Genomic DNA, 21,261 nt, shown 5'->3' on the forward strand with positions numbered 1-21,261 from the left:
CGCCCCTGATTGTACAGCAAAGGTAGTTGTAATGCTACTGCGCTCGTGCCGACGAGGAGTGCCCGTCTTTTTGGGTCTGGTTTGTAGTACTGAACGTACATTACAGGAAGTTGGCTCTTGTTAGACATGGAGATGAGGGGTGCCAGCCTCTTCTTCCGGGTCACTGTGAGGTTTTTACTGCTGCCTGTATCCTCAGTAGAAAGATTTAATCTGACCTCCTGTCCTTGAGACAACAGGAAGTGAAAGGAAATCTACCCCTAGGAAGATAAATTCACTTCTGTAAGAGTGATCATGGGTAAAAGGTGTCTCCCCTGAAGCTTTATAACCAATCCTTCTTTCCACGACAACTCAACATTTTAAAAATCCAATTGTCACGGGGACAGAAAGTGAGGTGAGATCTTCTGAACAGGGGCACACACAGCCAAACAAACTTTACAGTGCTAACTTTATGCTATCCAAAACGGAAAAAAAAAATTGGGGCTGGAGCTACACTTAAAAAAGTACCTGTTCCAACTTACATACAAATTCAACTTAAGAACAAACCTACAGAACCTATCTTGTTCGTAACCCCGGGACTGCCTGTAGTCCACAAATACATCACTGACATGACTGAACATATCTAACCCGAAGTGCCCTGCAGGGAACCATCAGGGCCAATGCGGACATGTAAACTGGGGCTTTGTTATAACTCATGCAAAAACTCATGGGGTACTATTTTGGAACAATATTTCACCTTTTTAAAGTGTGTTTCCATTTGCGCAAGCAAAATTGAGAAAACCCCCACTATATGTTTGTTATGTGTTCCTATACACATAATTGTTCCTTTTAAAAAAGAAATGTAAATGTCTTTCCTTTTAGATATCTCTATTTTGCAGGCCTTTGCAAGCTTGTTAGGGCAGGCGTTGATCAGCTCTAGTTTACAACTGATAATGAGATCTGCCAGCACAGTACAGACAGGGATTAAATATTGTAAACATGACCCTTCCAGCCCCCTTGCATTCCAGAGGAAAATCTAGTTCAGAAGCGGCAATTTATTGTAAATGAGAAACATGTAGCAAATATAAAGTAGGTGTTATCAGCACGTACTATACACAGTGTATAGATATGAGGACGCTAAGGAACATTTCAATGCTGCAGCATAGGAGGGAGACAGGCTTCAGAGACTGGAGAAGCAAGTAGGTTGCTCAGCAATTCGGGTAAGTATAACTTTTTTTAGCACCTAGACAAAAATGAACAGTTAACCCTTGCAGTGCAGGAGTATCCCCAGTACAAGGGTTAATAAGTTTTGCCCAGAGTTCTTCTTTAAGTCTACTTCTATTACACTAAACCTGTATAATAGTCTACAATGGACCCAAAAACTAAAGATCAAACACAAAAAGATCATTGTTAAAAAACATAATGTCAGAGCTGTGTCCCCATAAAGAAGATTATTTATTAGTACAAAACAGTTAGAATACCTTGGTAGTATTCCAATATAATATCAGGACTGCCTGGTGTCCATGTTAGATAGATAAATGTCACATCTAAAGCTCATGCTTACAACCTCCATGTCATTTTATTAGAGGAATAAACAGGATATAATAGTTGAAGGGAGAGGATAGGAAAGAAATTATGCCACACTCAAAAGGGTTAATGGAGTTAAAGACAAAGTTGTTATATCTGTTAGAAACCAAGATTCAGCAGTTGTTTTTGCAGCATTATCTGCCCTTTAAACACATTAGTGAAAAAAATGAACTTTGCCCGATATTGTAATTATTCGAGTTTCACCTGTATATATATATATACATACTCTCTACATCATTGAAGTCCACCCAGCACCAAAAAAGAGACAAAGAAGAAGAGGACCCTGCTCATCACGTGACCAGCCTAAAGACTTCTAAAAAAATAAAAATAAAGATAATTATACAAAAATGCAGGTTGAGGGAGGCATCTGAGAAGAAGGGGGATGACTGGGGAGTAGGTGGAGGAAGAACAGAGTTAGGCCTGGTTCACACCTGGGCGTTTTACAGCGAGTTCCTACGCCCTATAAAACGCTCAACATGTGAAAACCAATGATTGCCTATGGGCATGGTTCCCACCTGGGCGTTTTACAGCGCGTAGGAACGTGCTGCAAAATGCCCTATGCCCGAAGAAGTACAGGAGTTTTTATGGGCGTATTTGCCGCGCGTTTCCATTAGGATACAGTCGGATAGCCCTCGGAAACGCGTGGTTGTTTTTTTTTACCGCAAATCGCGGCACGAAACGCGCAGCAAACGCGAATAATCGGTACGCCTAGGTGTGAACCCAGCCTAAGTCTTAAAATTTTAACAGGGCTATTCACAAAATGGTGTAGGGTTTGGAGAAGGCAGGAGAAGTGAACAACCTATACAACATAGCTGAAATAGAAAGTGAGCTGAATTGGAGAATTTTTTCAAATCAGCTATTTTGTCCTGGATTGTTCACTTCTCCTGCCTTCTCCAAACTCTTCACCCTTTCATGAATAACCCTGTAAGTCTTAAGCACCATTCAATGTCACTGATATGATTTTTTTTAAACATGTATATTCAAAAACAATTATATTTTTTTATTTACAAGCCTTTTTCATTCCTTTCTTTTCTAGTTTGATTTACATTTTATGAAAAAAATCCCTCCTGGAGCAGAAGCTTCCAACATCTTAGTTGGTGAACTGGAGTTTTTAGATCGAGCTGTGGTTGCTTTTGTCAGACTCTCTCCTGCAGTTTTGATCAACGGCCTTACAGAAGTCCCCATTCCATCCAGGTATGTTGTTTTTGCTGCATCTTATTGTGAGTTTGTTAGAAAGCCTTTGAAATAAAAGATGACTGGCTTTCATTTGCTACAGATGGAGCCTATGCTAAAGCTAAATTAGAACTTTACCAAAAGGGCTATTATTGTAGTAAGTAGTCTTTTGAGCTGTAAATGGCACTGTAGTGCAATGTTAGTCTATGCTAGTCTTTGTCTATGATACACAGGAAGTTTTATATGTTTCCTGCTCTATGCTGTACTCCTGTATACATACATGGAATGTCCTTATAAGCAAGTAAAACTTAATTCAGCATTCCTCAGGATCTCAGTGCTTGATTGACTAAAGGCAAATAGGCTGTTCACTTTGTAAGGGAATTTCCCTTAGCTTAGTTAAGCTTAGTGAATGTGGTAAAAAATTACTTCACAAAGTAAACCTCATTCACTAAGCAGAGGAAACATTTCCTTGCAAAGTGAAAATTGTACAGTCTCTGCATGCCTTGGGTACCAGGATTAATTAACTCCCATGCGCATGTGCAGGAGTTCTGTCATCCTGCGCCAGCCAATAAACATGGCCAAAAAAGCCAAAGCTGGGAGAGCAATGGCTGAAGATTTTAGCGCTGGTGAGTGAGCTTGCAGACATCACATTTTTGGACGGGTGATAAGCATAGCAGACTATAATTTTGCTTTAAGATGTCAAGCTTGACTTACCAATGATGTAGAAAATGTTCACTTTGCAAACTAAATTTATGTTAGTAAACAAAATAACCTGTGTTCACTACAATCATCCAACTGAGTACAGGGCAAATCCTGTTTTTAAAAACAAATTCCTCTGCACCTGATTGAATATACAAAATGAACATAGCTTAACTTACACTAACCTAAGTAAACATTCTCTACTTCTTGTACATCAATCTCCAGTGGCTAGTCTTTTTAAAAACAACAAATATCAATAGAGCTTATAATGGGCTTTCTATTTTTTTCTGCTTATTTGGTATTTCTGCTTTTTTGGCCTTTGGAAGTCTATGCCTCATCTGTCATTTAAATACTGTAGAGAAACAGTCAAGCAACGAGGCACCAATTATTTTTTGACCATTGGAAGTCTATGCCTCAAGCTGTCATTTAAATACTGTAGAGAAACAGAGTCAAGCAACAAGGCACCAATTATATTTCCTAGACCTTGCTAAATAAGAATTGGGATATTGAGATATCCCAACTAAATACTTTGAAGATTCGCTGTGCTGACATTTGTACAACCTATTCAGTCACTTAGGTCTCGGTGAGGGGTGTTTGTGTAAATGTTATATTAAAGTGAATCTGTCACAAGAAAAAAAAAGCTGGCTTGCAGTCAGAGTTACAGTTCATCTCAAAGGTTCAGTTGGGTCAGAGCTTTGTGCAGGCCACTCAAGGTCCTCCACACCAAACTTGTAAAAACATATCTTTATGGAAATTTGGGCACAGTCATGATAGAACAGAAGATAGCCAGACTATTGCCTCAAGATTGGATAAACACAATTGTCTAAATGTCTTTGTAATATGTAACTTTAACATTATCCTTCAATTAAAACGTAATCATTTAGAGAGCTATATGGCCTATAGCCTATATGGTAGCTCCAGCTACCAGGAAATTAGTTTAATAAATATTTTCACATTTTATTTTAAGGGTAGAAAAACTCTCAGAGATGGTGTTTTGTTAAGTTTCTTTTTCTTTTTGCAAAGATAGAGAATATAAAGTAATTTCACAGTGCAGTAGGAATACTCAATTTACCTGGTACACCTAGTACAGCGAAGTGGACAATAATCATGGTTATCTGCTACTGCCAGCATTGAAACAGCCTTGTTAATGCCAACCCTTAATCCCAGCAGATGAATTTGCCCAGCTCTTCTACTGATCATCATTACCACTATCACAATGTGCTGTTATATAACCTGATTATCTGTTTTGATAACTGAAAATGTCCTGCTTGTTAATCCTGCAATGCAGATTTCTGTTTATTCTACTGGGACCACTTGGAAAGGGACAGCAGTATCATGAAATTGGACGGTCAATTGCTACTTTGATGACAGATGAGGTAATTTTTCTATCCATTGTTGGCTTTTTTTAATTTGAATAAATATAAACATACTGTAGGTCCATCAGAAAAAGATCCTCCCCCAATAAGACATCAAACATCTTAATTAAAACTCTCATATCTTCAACCTACTGTTTGGAAAAGCAGATATTTCTGGAAGTATTTATTACTAGAATGGACCATCATACATGTATAATCATACATTGTAAAACTGTAAAATAATAAGAGAAAAATATCTTTGTATTTCTGTTACCCAAGGAGAATCCTCTTTTTCAACCATTTTCCAAAAGTCACTTTTAGGGCTACCAAGATTGAAAACACTATTCAATCTTTATCAGGAACTTGAATTAAATCTAAAAATACTACTTTTTCAAAGAGTAATTTAGATCCAGGGATAGCAACCAACAGTGTAAACACTTGATATCCATTCTGTTATACATTTTATAGCATTCATTAGAGGTATATTCTCTGTTCATAATTTTTAAATATAATATACTCACCCTGGTGTATACCTCCATCACTAGCTCTCCAATTTGTTTTCTATGTGTGGGAAACTCTTATGACATTTTGCTTTATAAAGGTCATTTACTCTCCTGTCCTCTGACATAAAAATATCTCATAAACACTTCTTAATCGAAATTCACTAATAACCACATTCTTCATTCGGAAGCTTTTTAAAACTGAATTAAAACCTGAGTTTAATCTCATAATTGCTTTTTCTTCCTAAAATAATCCTAGATCTGTCTCTAGGAAAATCCAAGTTCATCCAAGACACTCACCTTCTCCAATTTTTTAAGGTGGATCAATTCCCCATCGGTCTCGATAAGGATCCAACCTTTGAGAAGGCCCTGATATTCCATTTTTTATATACTCTATAAATTAACTCTGGCTTGTACCTGGGATTTTCCACAAAAGGCAAATAATTACAGTGTTCAAAATGTAATCTTTTCAAAAAATATTTCCAAGCTATGATGTATGCGCAAAATAAAAAAAAACTAGACACCACCTTTAAGCAACAGCTGTTACTTTGTCATTTAGAGATTTCTGATAGATTTCATGGATTTTATACATTTGAGCTAGAGATAAATTTTATATCTATAATATATTTGAAGTGCTTCTCTCGTTCTAAATTATTTTTTAATACATTTTATTATTTATATATACTGTATTCTATATACCAACTACATACATATCTAGAATAACTATTTATTAAAACCATTTATTTTATGTTGTTTTTGCATATTTATTCAATTAATTATCGGGGGAACATTTTGCATTTATTTTTTTATTTTTTTTCCTGAGCATAGTATTAGCTGTTTTAAGTATTGTAATGACCAAAACCAGAATAACATGAGTTAATGTAGTCTCAGTCAGAGATTAGTACCAAGACATAACTACAAGAAAAGCTAAGAGAAGGCACAGGCGTGCAACATACACAAGCACAGGAAGTTCCAGCTTCATCCCGACTTCTCAGTTATCTGAAGGAGGAAGAGGAAGATTGAGTCATCATCCAGTACCTCTGGCCACGGTGACAGTAAACCCCCAACTGCGCTTCCAGTGTGATGGTTGTCTTACAATCAACCTTTTCTGATGGCTATGTGTGAACGTGGTGCCTGTTTTTTTTATTTCTTTTTATTCATAATAAAGTGTTTTACTGCCCAGGGTCAATGCACTTTGTTTTAAAGTACACTTGCACATTTCTTGTGTTGCTGGGGATAACTGCAACCCAATCTGGATCATACAAAGGAGCACACAACAAAGAACCTTGTTGTCTAAAGACTGATCCAGAGCGCGAGAGTCTATGTTTGTTTTTAAGTCCATTTAAAACCTTGAATAGCCTGTCATTACAATTAGTTTCCTATAACTTGGGCACCCTGGCTAGACATTTGAACCTGGGCTCAAAAGTACATCCATATGTTACAGCCATGTCCACTACTCTTGCTGTTGGATTTATTTCTATGGATATAATTTCATTTTCTTTATAGGTATTTTACAACAGAGTATAAAACCCCTCCTGCTGTAACAGAAGGAGTAAGACTCTATACTATGAGTTGCAATCCTATCGTTGCAACTCAATGAGTGAGACTTTTTTGCTTGGCTTCCCAATGCTGTGAAGGGGATGAGAGCTGACAGCTTTACCAGGAAAACACTGTTTGGTGTCAATATACACCCTGAATGATACAAGAGGACAGTGTGGGAATCAGCTTAACATCTTTTTTCTATAATGGAGATGTCTGTCTTAGGTTGACTTAGGCCTATCGAGCCTAACAAGATTTTCAGTTCATGTACAAATACCAGTGGCAGGCATCAACTGCAGTGGACTCCCGTATGCAAAAAACAAAAAGCTTCAGCCTTACTTGATGTTTACGATTATTGTCATATGTATCTTCATGTCTTCCAGCCTATTGCTAATCTATCTGCATTAGAAACTTACAAAAACATACTATTTTTGTTTGTAATTGTATCTAGCCGTATTATCCCATTCCTTTCCAAACCTCACCGATCCATTCCTTATTCACCCCAAGAGTGTTATCACTAGCACAACCATCACCACTGGCTTCAGTTTCTGTGATATAACAAGCTACAAAGGACCCATCTTTATGACACCACTGTCATACTGTTAAAAATACCAGGGTCTGGTCTCTGCAGAGGAGCCCATGGATCCAGCATGGGAACAGGCCTTTTCTCTATAAACAACAACCCTTGCGGCTCCTTATGCCATTTGAGCTTTCTGGTAGACCCCACGTGTTCTTTTGAGGCTTTGTGTAGAAGCATAAGCCATACATGCAGACTGTTTGACCCTGGCAGCTCAAAAGTTCTCATATGTATGCAGAAACTAATATATTTAACATTCTATTGATTTAGGCTAAACACGGCTTACCAAAAGCTGCCTGCAGTGCCTTCATTCAAATGACAGGTGAAGTCCGCTTTGTTCGAGAAAATGCTTTCTGCTACAGTTTTCTATAAATCTTTTTAGATCTTATTACCTCTGAAACCAGGGCCAGACTTTCATCAGCTGAACCTTTAGGCACATAACCTATGGCATCCCATGTAACCCCCCCCCCACCACCACCACCACCTTTGGCATCACCTCTTTTACACAGAACATTTTCTTGTTTTACTGGTCCTTACCTAGCTTTGAATATTGTAACTGTGTAAATAAGTATATATGAGTTGACTGCATTTCTTCTGGTAATGGTGAAAAAAATTACATATACAGGGAAGTTGACTTCTATTCAGAAGACAGATGAGAAGTTTTCTGTATGCAATGATGTCTAAAGTCTGTTTTTGTATAATGGCAATTAAAGCATACATTGAATTTATGTCTTGATAGGTATTTCATGATGTTGCGTATAAAGCCAAGGATCGTAATGATCTGGTCTCTGGGATTGATGAATTTCTTGATCAAGTGACAGTGCTTCCACCTGGTGAATGGGATCCATCAATTCGTATTGAACCACCTAAAAATGTTCCGTCACAGGTAGGTGACTATTTTAACTATTTTGCATCTTGACATCTGATTTTTATAAAAAAAAAAAACTGGAGCAAAAGACCATTCTTTCTTCTTTTTTTCACTGCTTTTTCATACATAGACCCTGCACATTTCAAACGAATTGTCTTAAGTAAGACCTTTTTTTATTCCTGTATTTAAAAAGAAAAGAAACTCTAATTACACTGGACAACAAATCTTTTACAAACATTTGCTTCTTTAAAAAACTTTGATGATTATGATAGACCCCCTCAAGCTGAACACAAATATAATTCCAGAATGACTGTATCACATAGAAATCTTGAGAAATATGAAATTAACCTTTAATCATTATAAGATGTTTTTATTCCCACAATGTTAATTTATATATAACGCATAATTTCCTCTATGTAGCACAAGTTCAAGAGGACTAAAAGTGTTTTGCTGCTGATTTGTGTTGAGTCCAGTGCATCTTGTTGCAGTGCCCAACAATAGTAAGCCAGCCCTTTTTTCCACTGTGGCAGTGTCCTGGTGAAACTGTTTACTGTGCTTATCACTGGCTGCACCTAGATTTTCACATTTTCAGTCCAAGTTTTATGTGAAGTGGGGGCAAAAATATCTATGTTAGGTCAACAAGTAGTTTATGTGCCACAGTTTTCTCTTCTGGAACCAAATTCTTTTGGAGTGGCCATTCCTTTTTAATGTAATGTGACTTTTTTGCACGGCATTCGCAAATAAAACATAATTATTTAGTATATCCTAGCTGCTTTCCAAGCAGCAAGACCACTGCATTTGGTTTGCCACAGATATTCAAGGTGTACTGGATATGATTCAACAATATTTCAATTTATGTTTCCTTCATGTGTACAGCATAGCCATCAGGTATTGAAGGGTGTACATTTCTGCTGTGTAACAAGACAGCCTTGAGGCTTAATATTGATGAATCAATAAAGAGACGCCATTCTAGTATGTCATGCTCACAACCCAAAGGTGTGAACAAACTCTCAATGTCAGTACAGACAACAAGGTTGTCTACCTGTGCCAAGAAGCGTTTTAAATCATCTTGGCAGCTTTAAAAGAAATACATTTTCATACCTGGTAATAGCAAACACCATCCTTGCATTCTTGAAGCCAGTACTTCTGCCTTTGATTTTGACAAACTCAAGTATCTGACCAGGTCATTTAATTCTGACTGTGTTACGAGATAAGGATTTGTCAGACATTCACGAGTCAAAATACAGATCATTGTCACTGTCTGTACCTGGTTGGTGCATTGCAGAATTTTCAGACTTTTTATAATTTTTGTCAAAGGTCTATTTATCTGGTGGCTTTGTTACTGTCAGACTGTCATCATGTGGCACTGGTTTTATGGCTAAAGGCAGATTGGGGTACCCAATTGATTTCTCATTTTTAGCAGAGAAACCAGAGACATTAGTCAGACAGAAAGAACAGTCCGTTACGCGATCCTTCTGTGATCGCCATATCTGTAACGGCCGCCGTCGTCAGCTCTAGCAGGGACGGGTGACGCCGCAGCCAGCCGCTCCTTCTCTCGGCCGCTTGCGTTCCATGGTGGAGAGCACACTCGTCACTTCCGGTTCGGGGCCCGGGTGCGTTCCACCGTGGAACGCGGAAGTGTGCCATTGCGTGCCGCGGCTCCTCCTCCTCCTCTCCATAGCCTTATATAAACGCCCAGACGAGACAGCATAGCGTTCCACTATTGAGCCAGACCGCCTGCTGTCTCCTGGGACCCTCCATAACCACTAGCCTGTGCCTTCCAGCCACGCACCTACGGACCGGACTGCCAAAGGACCCCCATCTCCTTCCATCTACTCCTCCACCACAACCGCAAGTACTCTGTGCATCTGCACACCTGCCATAGATACTGAATGCCATTGTGGACTTGCCATATAATGGCTTACTACTAGCTGGAACCTCATTTATAGCCTGTATTGCATTGGTGCTCTCTCCCTGACCTGTACTCAGTAAACTCCTAAATTGCTCTCTGGTGCTTACGGGGAGGGCTTATGAAGGAATAACCCCCTCTGAACCCCATATTTGTTATTTTGAGGCTGTGATGCTTGAAACCCTAACTCTCCCTTAAGTCTGAGAGTGAAACCAGGGTTTCCGCCTGAGAAGCCTCCGCAGTTGCGATCCACAAACCCCAAATCACTGACAGGCGTGACAATATCATCAGAACAACAAACGGCATTGACTACCCAGTTCCTCTGAGGAAAGCTCTCAGGTCAACAGCACATTTTTGCCAACAAATTGCCTTGTCCTGATCCCTGATCTTACAAGCAAAGTAGAGTTCATACACTTTCTTAACAAGTCCAGTCACGGCGCATCTTTGAGACTTAAGTTTATTCTTGCCACAAATGTAGCAGAATGTGTCATTTTCGAGATTAGCAAGAAATGTTTTGATGTCACCAACAGCTGATATCAACTGCAACAGCAAGGAACTGGGTTAAGCCTAGTTGTTATGTTGAGCCTTTAGCCCTCAGCAGCATACATTAAGCCAAAGCATTCCCAGGCATGCCTAACTTGTGCAAGTTCCACAAACATTATGCAACCAGCCCTGTGTGCATATCTGGACAAGTATGAGCCACACAAAGCATCATATAACACATCATATAATGTGGAACTTAGTAAACTTAAAAACATGACAAGAAAATACAAAAATAAAAGATAAAAAAGTTTGTAAAATGCTAGAGGGCATAATAAAGGATTATTTGGTAGAATTTGTTCAGGAAAACGGGATAGTTAATGACAATCAGCATGGGTTCAGGAAAGACCGTTCCTGCCTAACTAACTTGCTAACTTTTTATGAGGGGGTGAGTAGAGATAGGTTAAATTACACTTTATTTTCATGATCAGCGGCCCAAAATCTGTAACATACACCCAGAAGTGTTCAAGAAGCAAAATCTTTGTTGTCCAGTGTTATTTATTCATTCACAAAATGTATTTTAGTTTTAGTCTTTTCTATGTTCATAAACTTATTTCAGAATCATAAAATATATTTTGTGCATATAAAAATATTTTTTCACCAGAAAATGTTTTGCTGTTGTTGCAAAATACATCCAGCATCACAAGACAGATTTTGTATTTGTTAAAACAAAACTGTGTTTAGGGTACAAAGATGTGATGAATTACATCTACAAAAAAACTTTTGTCAACATAAAATGCATATATGGTATTTAGTGCTGCAATGCTGAGAAAGAGAAGCATAATGGGCCTCAGTTTCTTTCACAAAACCTCCATATTCTTCCTGCCTGACTTACTGGGTATTTAATTGTCTGCCTGGTGCCCTGTGGCAGTGCTTACATGTCTACATTTTGTATTCCAGGAAAAGCGTAAAACACCAGGGGTGCCTAACGGAACAGCAGCACTAGGGGAATCGGAAGAACATGGGGGACACAGTGGCCCTGAACTGCAAAGGACTGGAAGGTTAGATGATAATTGAATTTCAGTTCTTGATAACTGCTCCGTAGGGAATTGGTATACTTCTTTATTTCCCAGTTCAGTATGTCAACCAGGGTCTAGAACAACTCCTAATAACAACTACCATGCACACAATTGCCTCATACAATAAAACAAACATGCTTTTGCTGGTACAGCTAGTGGGAGGAGAGACAAGAATTATTAAATAAGAGGAGGAGTGGACCCCCCCCCATGATTGATGGGCCCAGTAGCAGTTGTTGACTGTGTTACCTTAATCACTGCTCTCACTAGCTTAAAATATACTTTTAAATAATTCACTATAATGTGCATGTTTGTTGAATCATAGTTACATTACATTTAAATCGCACTGAATTACATTACTTTACATTGAATCATAGTTACATAATTCCATTTCAAATGCAAAAATGTGTCATTACTAATCTTGCAAAAGAAATAGGCAGTGGAGCTGACTTATAAAAAGTGAGATCTTCTTGGTTGCTGTAGACAAATTCAACCTATATTCTTTACTTGCGTTTTTATAAATTCTCAATCGGCTGCTTCAGCATACAGTTAGGTCTTTTCTTCCTAACAGAAATACAGTTGCTGCCCATAGCAACTATAAAAGTCAGAAAAGATTGAAGTAATCCTGTGCTTTGTCAATGATAGGCAAAGCAACAGGGTAATCTTACTAAATCCCTCCCCAACTGTACATATTCACCTTCCCTTGGACCCTGCAATTCAGTGCAGACGCTGCAAATAAAGAGAACTACCCATATATTTCCTGGAATATGGTGCATGTGACTAACTCTCCTTCTGGGGATTGGCAGCTCAAGCACTCAGTGCTGTCATACGGGGTGGGGATAGAGTCATCAGCCCAGTGTAACCTCCGGGTGGGAGGGAAGCATGGTCTGATAATGAAGTGAACCTGTTGCTTTACCCTGCTTGGGAAAAGCACAGTTTCACTTAAAACTCTTTCCACCCATATTTAAAAGTAGGCTGATGATAAATATTCAGCCATAGATATTTTAATTTTACCACAGTTTATACTGCCTTAGGACTCTTTAGCCGCAACTATTTCACAGTAGTGGTTGTGGGATCAGCCAATCACCAAGCGGCAACACTGTCATGTTGGAAAAAGGAGGGGAGGGTCACATGCTCTCCTACACTCTGAATATGTCACATCACTTCTACGGGCAGATAGAACAGGAGGAAAGGAAAGAAGTAGGGACAGAATTAAAGGAACATGTTGCTTTGAATGGGTAATGCACAGCTTCACAGTAAATCTGTTCTTCACATCTTTAGCCTTTTCAGATTTTTTTTTTAAGAGGTCCACTCTAATACATGACTCCTGTCTTCCCTCTAGATTTTTTGGGGGTCTGGTCATGGACATCAAGAGGAAAGCACCTTTCTTCTGGAGCGACTTCAGGGACGCATTCAGTTTGCAATGTTTAGCGTCATTCCTTTTCCTATACTGTGCATGCATGTCCCCTGTTATCACATTCGGAGGTCTTCTTGGAGAGGCAACTGAAGGCCGTATAGTAGGTGTTGTACATAATAATCATAATGCTGTTATGGTATGCAGTAACCACAAATGTTGTATGAACATTGAACACATACTTTTACTTTATCTAGAGTGCAATAGAGTCTCTCTTTGGAGCCTCAATGACAGGGATAGCCTTTTCCTTGTTTGGGGGACAACCTCTTACAATTCTGGGGAGCACAGGACCAGTGCTGGTGTTTGAGAAGATATTGTTCAAATTTTGCAAGTAAGTATAGAGTACACTGAATATTAGAAGAGACTCAATTTTATTAAACACACTATGTTCTCTTAAACACCATATAAAAATTATCTTCTGTTTGAAATTTCTCCCTATTAAGGGTATAAATACCGTATTTTTCCCGTCTCGGTATCTCAATGAAGATAATCCCTCAAGATGGTAAAATTGTAACTGCACTAAAACACATTTGAAAGTTTCCCCTGTTGGTCTATCCAATATCCAGCAAGATATTGCCCAGAAAACGGCAGAGTCACTGGTCTTCTGAGCGGGGTCTGTGCATGCGATATACATTCTCCATGTAATCCTTTTGAGAGGTCATACTCTGGCAACTTTTACACATCAGAATGGTCAGATGTAGCCACATATTTCCATTTAAAAAAATAGAGTCCTGGGAAGGTATGTCATGCCTTGCGTGCATATTTCCACCCTCAATTTTGGAGTGTGTTGAAAACAGTTTTTTAGGACTTAGGCTATTTGTGTATCACCTCATTAGCTATACCAAAAGCCTGTCTGTAAACCTGTCACATTAATGTCTTTCTTTATATAGGGAGTATGGACTGTCGTACCTCTCATTAAGGGCAAGCATAGGCCTGTGGACGGCCTTCAATTGCATTGTCCTGGTTGCCACCGATGCAAGTTCCCTGGTGTGTTACATTACACGGTTTACTGAGGAAGCGTTTGCGTCACTCATCTGCATCATTTTCATTTACGAGGCCTTAGAGAAGCTGTTTCAACTAGGTGAGAAACATCCAATCAACATGAATAATAATTTGGAACTTCTAACACAGTATTCGTAAGTACAGTCTCCTTTTCCTATTAGTTATGAATTCCAGCAAGGGAGATAATTAGAATCCTGTAGAGTAAAACTCTCACTAGTTTCCATATTTTTTTAAATTACTTATTGATTTGAGTCCTAAAAGTTGGAGTTGTGAAAATCTTGCAGATTTTTTTAATTGTGCTAAGTTTTAATTTCAGTAAAATTTTGGTAAAATCCCAGCATTTCCATTACAGTAGAATCAGTGAAGCGTGGTTTATTTCTAGTAGTAAACTAGTACGCATATCCAGAAATGAAGAGTCAGGCCGCTTTAGCTGTATGTGCAGCAGGATTTTGTTCCACTCAGTATCACAAAATGCATTCACACAGTAGTTTTTGTGTTGCAGTGTTATTCTAGAAGAATAGCAACCCAACACATAAATAAGGCAGCAGGCAAATCATTCTCCCCACAGCGCACCACAATGCTCATGCTGTGTATTGTTGTGCGGTGTATTAAAACAAAGAGTTATATACATTTTTTTTAGTCATTGCAGTGTGTTGCAAACTCATGCCAAATGAAAAAGGGTTATGTCAGGGTGAAATAATAAAATATATATGCAGTACTGTACATCACCTGCAATACATGCACATTTCCCCAGATAAATAAGCAAATAAAAGAATTGTTATTGTTACATACACACTGCATGTAACGCACCTCAGTGGCCTGCAAAGATCTCAAGGGGTCAAACTGTATTGTTTTTAGCATACTCCTTTGACTCTCTTTCCAGTTCAGTTACTCGTGATTAGGAGATCTATATGAAAGCTGCCTATGGATAGATAAAAGTCTTGTAATATTCATTTTACTACTGTCTGAAAAATAATTTACTGTAGCGAGCAAAACAATTATTACAGTTAATGCAGATAAATAATTGTGTGGTTTGGGGTCATCAGCTGATTTTGATGAACACTGTAAAATGAAAAAACAATGCGTGCCCTTGATTAATTATAGGTCACAAACTTGAAACACAAAATTAAACAAATACAAATGCAAGCTTTCCAACTGGGCTTCAGTAGTATAATCTAGTCACTAGATTCCAGTGTATATTGTAATATCACTGTATGTATTTGCAGCACCTGCGTTGTTTAAATTATACCTGTAGGCAGGACACAACCTGGAAATTGGCACTGGGATCATAGTACAGGCACCTCTATGTTTTTTTTATATTTAGAGCGCCCCTGTACTCTATGGAGCAAATAGTGACCACATATCTTGTGGTTTTGCTATGGCCAGCCCCTTCCTGTTCTTATCGGACACCCATCACATTTAAAGTGACACTAAACTCAAGATTGAAATCTTAAAAATGCCTTCAAGTACCCTATTAACAAAAATGTAGCTTATTTGTACATTACTCGGCTGTAGATCCTCAAATCATCTCTGAATTGGTGCTGACACTGTCCTTCGATCTGGAGGGTGACTACTTTTGTTTCCCCTGGTCCCTGTGTGTGTTGTAAAATAGCCACCACTTCAAGCTCACTCCCATGATGGACTACAATCTCACGATTAGTTTACTAATTTGTATTGATATTGTAATCCATCACGCTAGTGATCTTGGAGCGGTGGCTACTTTATAACACACACAGGGAAAATGGAGAATAAAAGTAGCCACTCTCCAGAAGGAAGGGCAGTGCCAGCACCAATTCAGAGATTATTTGAGGATCTACAGCCGAGTGATGTACAAATGAGCTACATTCTCCTTAACAGTTAAGGTACTTGAATGCATTTTTAAGATTTAACTCCTGTATAGTGTTACTTTAAGAATCAAGTCATTTTACTCATGATAATTTTTTCTCAAAGGGTTCACTTTTACGAAAATATAAATATTTTGTAAATGTGAATGATAATTTTTAAATATGAACTCCTTTACCTAAATAAAGCCTCTGCATTTTTATATTATGAGTCTTTATTTGATCTCTACCTGGAATGGCTCCTCTTTTGCTCTCCTCAGTGGATCCCAAGTATTAATGCCAAGCAGGAGGAGGCCTGTGCTGTCATCCAAGTTCTGGTTCTGAGCTTCATCCATCCCACACGTTTCCTTTAAAGACTTTAATGTAAAGTGAACCTATGTCCAGACTCTGGACATTAAACTACTTACATATTCTTAACCAGCAGTAAAAGCTCCTTAAAGCAAGCCATCACTAACTCCTCTAGCTGATTGTACTGTGAAGGCACTCTCAAGCCAGGTTTTCTAAGGGCCCATTCATAATCAAGGGCTCCACTGACCTGAAACTTCACCCCATGTTGTATACCCTTTATAAATCAATGGTCCGCACCACCACTGTTCACATGTAACTGTTCATACCAATGGTTAGGGCCTCTGGCTGGCCCTCGCCACAGACGGTTTGCATCTAGGGCTGGCGGGTTTGGCCACATACAATCTGGATGCAGATATTCCACTAGTGTGTATGCAGCCATAGCACAGAAAGGTGCATCCAACTGAATGTAATAGCTATATCAATGAGTCCTGACAGCTTAGGAACACCTGCTGGTTGTGTGCATTAGAAGGCTGGTAGACTGCCATGAATCTGGTGCTAAGGAAGTAATAGGGAACATTTAACTCTATATGTTGTGTACTCTGAAAATGAATTCCTCTACAATGTTTATGGATACATAGATTATTGGGGGCTTGATTTTAAGTGCATTTGCTGCTTGTTGAGAATATGTAAATGTGTTAGTGTACACAATTTCGGCACAGGGTAAACTTAACTGATAATTTAGTTATAGGTGCACACTGGTAGACAGCATCATCCCCCTGCATTTTTATATCTCTAAGACATTAATCATAGATAGCTGCCTGACCGTGCACATCTAGCTGCTCTCTCTTTAAATCGTTTGAAAAAGCTGTTCAGTGTAAAATCAAGCAGTGAGAGTGAGACTCCTTCGTGGGTAAGACGGAAAATGAACAGGAAATACCAAACTGCTTGGGAGACCTACGGAGTCAGTGGGTACTCACTTTACCCACCAAAATCTACTCTTGACTGAAATCTTTATTAAGTGCATGGAGACTTTTTGAAACAGACTTTACATGAAAGTGCAAAGCCTGCTTAATGCCTACCCCCTACCCCTACCCTCAAACAAACAAAAAAAACTTAAAAAATGTAAACATTAGATGAAAAATGCTAAATACTTACTTTGGACTGTGCAGGAATCCATTTTTGTAGCATCTGGTATCCTCAGCTTTGAAATATTTTTAATTCAGGTGGACCTTGCATTTTCATTAAATCTGTTGTACATAGTGTTTTATAAGCTTAGCATCTAAAACGCTGCATGCTCCATCTTACCCAAAAGGTCCAGGTTTTTTAGAGGTGCCAGCGAAGCAACAAAGTGGGAGACAGAGCATGGGGAATGGCTGGGTAGGCTTTAAAGGGATTCTGTCATTTTGACCATGCATGTCAAAATAATTAGTACATCCAGAGATATACTGTAGAAAGCTGAAGCTATAGGAAAATCTCAGCATTAGGATGAAGACCAGATATTTCCTGAGGGCTCCGATGTAGCAACATGGGAACATGGCAAAGGTGAGTATCAGCGGGTAGGGTTTTTTCAAAAGAACTTGTCACATTTTCATGAATGAGCTAAGTGAATGAGTCTCTTTAAGTCAAGCTGCTAATAGGCCTAATTTAAATTGCCAAGGCTTGTGACAAGCTGGTATCTCAGTTTTTCATGGCTGCTTGGAAGCAGCGCCGGTGCTAGGATTCTTGCCTACACAGGCAAGGTGCATTTTTGCGCCCCCCCAGAGAAAAAAAAACCCCGCAAACATCGGGGCATTTTGACAAGTACTTGTCAAAATGCCCTGTTTTTTCCGCCCTCACCCTGCAGCGCCCTCAGGCGGCGGCCTGACTTGCCTTGCGGTAGTGCCGGGTCTGCTTGTAAGCAGACTTTCATGACTCCTTTATATAGTATTAAAGATATTTAGGAAGTTTTTGTGTAAAAGAGTGATGTTTTTGCTGTGGCCCAGTATGGAATGGAGACTCAAACTGATGCGGAGAACTCTCACTATGAAGAACCCCAGAAGTAGAAGAAACTGTTCGGTGTTTAAACTAAATTGTGATCACCCAAAATTAAAATATTTTTTGAGAATTGTCAGCCTTCACGCCACCACTGTTAGCACATGCACTGTAAAATTTACAGAGTAAAGGAATCTTAAAAAGACATATTCATCAAAAGTATAAACTGGTCCAAACGTTGGCTATTATAAAATGTAAACAAAGAACTTGTATTTAGTACACATATTTCAACATATGTTATAGTATGATGAAGTTGATATTTTTCTCTTATTGTTTAATTGATACTATCTCCCAAAGATCTTGTTTTGCTCTTGTATCGTTTAGGTGCAGCTGTACTGAGCCCAGTAACCCTAGCAATGGTACCATAACATATTGGGAGAAACATAATATTACATCATCAGAGATACCATGGGGTAATCTGACTGTCTCTGTAAGTGATCATTTTGTAGACATTTCTTGTAATAAAGACATTGTTTTGGACCTTCCTATGTTGGTGTAAATAGAACTAGGGTTGCACAGATACCAAGTACAGTACTCGGTACAAGTACGAATACATGTACCGATACCTTTGAGCTCCAAGACTACACTAGAGAAAAATTAAAAAATTAGGAGGCAGCTGTCATCTGTAAGGAGCACACGGAGCTCCTGGGATTTGTACATCTCTGTTTTAATGTACGATTTTGTTTTTATAAACATAAATAAAGGGATGCACAGATACCAGTTTTGCGAGTACGAGTACTGGTACTTGCCGAGTACTTACAAGTACGAGTACTGACACATTTTTGTTTATTGTCATGTGACAGTTTTTCTAAAACAATACAGACTAATGATTTCAGGACAGTGGTGGAAAGCCAGAGCCAGGTCCCAGCTGCAACCACTGCAACCCTGGTAGTTCTCATGAAAATGCCAAGTATCTGCACTGTTACTCGAAAAGTATCTGTGCATCCCTAAATAGAACCCAGTTTTATTCTTGCAATAGAATTTGAAAGCTGCAAACTGATTGGCCCCTAAGGTTAATGTCCTTTACTTTTTAGGTGCACAATTGTAAAGTATGCTATGGTAAAATATCAGCAATTTAGGTGCATGTGTAGTCCACAATATTCGAATAACATCCAAGGTGTATGTATCTGGTTATACATACAGTTGAAGAGCTATTAATATGTTGGGCACATTTATAACAAATTCATATTTTTACAGTCAAGTTGAAATGGAACATCAGCCAATGTTTGTTATAGACATACCGGTAGTGGGGGACAGGTAGATTTGAATTAGTTTTGGGGATGGCACTACTGTGCAGCATCCTGTTCTCCTAGCTGGAGAGGAGAGGAAGCAAAGCCCTGCCACAACCAAAATAACCACTTCCACACAGATAAACAGTGTAGATTAATGTATAGTAAGTCTGTAAACGGAAAAAAACACTGCAGGAAGACCACAGCCAATACTGGTGACTTATCGTTTGTCCTTTGCTTGCCTTTTTGGGCACAACTTCCACATCAGTTCCTATTTAACTACATTCATGGATGGTTACACATTAACAAGTGTGCAGCAATTCTGCCTATATGACTAATGACTGGTTCTATAGATGACCTTACCGTTTAAAATGTAATTGTTCAATCTACTGTATGTACAATCTTCTGTATGAAAGAGTTATAGTGTCTGGCCTTTCTTGGATTGAGTATGTTCCTGTACTTTGCATGTTATGATATGTAACTAATTTTAGCTTGGAAATGCCTTACCACACTCCATTAGCTTTATGCCACCACACTCCAGTGCTCTATGCTTGAAAATATAAGTACCATACCCATCAGCACAAATGTCCTCACACAGACTTGTATTGCAGAGGAACTGTGTGTTTGTGAGAGTGTGAGAGGGGGGGGGGGGGGGACTTTTTGCATGTTATAATATGTAACTAATTTTATCTTGGAAATGCCTTGCTATACCTTATCACTCTTTGAAAATGCTGCTTTATGCCACCACACTCCAGTGGTCTATACTGAAAAAGATAGCTAATACCCATACCCCTCAGCACAAGTGTCATCCCACAGATTTGTACTGCAGAAGAACTGTGCGTGTGTAGGGGGGGGCAGGTCTTTTTCTGTTTTTCTGAGTGCTGATTACTAAGAGCAATGGGTCCAGCTCTGGTGCCTTTTGGACTGCCTGGTCATATTACTTGCAGAACTGCAGTAACATGAAAGTGGAGGTGAGAGTTTAGAAATAGAAGTTGCTAGTACAATGTCTGTCTGAGTACATATCTTTTTCGGTCCCTTCAATTGGCTTTAAAACAGAACAATGCAGTATAGCCAACAAGCTTTGAGAATGTCTTGCTGCCATCCTTTTCAAGTAACATTAAAACCAAAACCGACTAAATAGGTTCCTGCAGGAGCCATCACAGAACAAAGAGGATTTCTGCTGATGCGTGACAGATGGCTTTGCCAAGATATTCTAAAATGTATCTAAAAGCTTGTATTTCCTCTAAAACATTTGCGTCCAGCTGTTCAGGATACATTCTGAAATGTAACAGCTTTTTTTTTCAGTTGCAAGGCTTATCATAAGCTCTGCTTCCCTTTTATTGCTAGGGTGTATCATTACAGTTGTAGGACTAAATCTAAAATTCTGAGTCATCTGTTTACTCTCTCTCTACATTAGAGCTGCATTTTATGGTTTCCGGTCTGATTCAGATTCTGTTTTGGAAATAAGCCTTGTATTGTAACCAGTGGTAAAACTACAGCCATAGCAGACCAGACAGCCTCTTTTAAGACCCTTTTAAGACCCGTTAACATGAAAGAACAGGTTGGAATTCCATCCCTTCTGTCTCTTCCATGAGTTCTGACAGTAGGTCTGGATCAGCAAGCTGCTACTTCTGTCATTTACCTTTACATTTTGGAATTTAAAGGATTAGTATGTAAAGGGGCAATGAAACAGTTAAATGATGTTACATATCTCCAC

The 21,261-nt window shown here is 38.8% G+C and overlaps 1 protein-coding gene across 1 annotated transcript in view; it reads left to right on the forward strand.

Moving 5' to 3' along the window:
- Positions 1-21,261, forward strand: part of SLC4A10 (solute carrier family 4 member 10) — a 120,217-nt gene that overhangs the window by 67,917 nt on the left and 31,039 nt on the right. Inside the window, exons 8-15 of the mRNA XM_018556695.1 lie at positions 2,600-2,757; positions 4,724-4,811; positions 8,146-8,292; positions 11,624-11,724; positions 13,082-13,256; positions 13,351-13,484; positions 14,044-14,289; positions 18,640-18,745. Coding sequence (XP_018412197.1) covers positions 2,600-2,757; positions 4,724-4,811; positions 8,146-8,292; positions 11,624-11,724; positions 13,082-13,256; positions 13,351-13,484; positions 14,044-14,289; positions 18,640-18,745 — 1,155 coding nt within the window. The remainder of the gene's footprint in view (positions 1-2,599; positions 2,758-4,723; positions 4,812-8,145; positions 8,293-11,623; positions 11,725-13,081; positions 13,257-13,350; positions 13,485-14,043; positions 14,290-18,639; positions 18,746-21,261) is intronic.

The sequence above is a fragment of the Nanorana parkeri genome, unplaced genomic scaffold (assembly GCF_000935625.1).
Source record: "Nanorana parkeri isolate BGI_ZX_2015 unplaced genomic scaffold, ASM93562v1 scaffold247, whole genome shotgun sequence".
NCBI classification, from domain to species: domain Eukaryota; kingdom Metazoa; phylum Chordata; class Amphibia; order Anura; family Dicroglossidae; genus Nanorana; species Nanorana parkeri.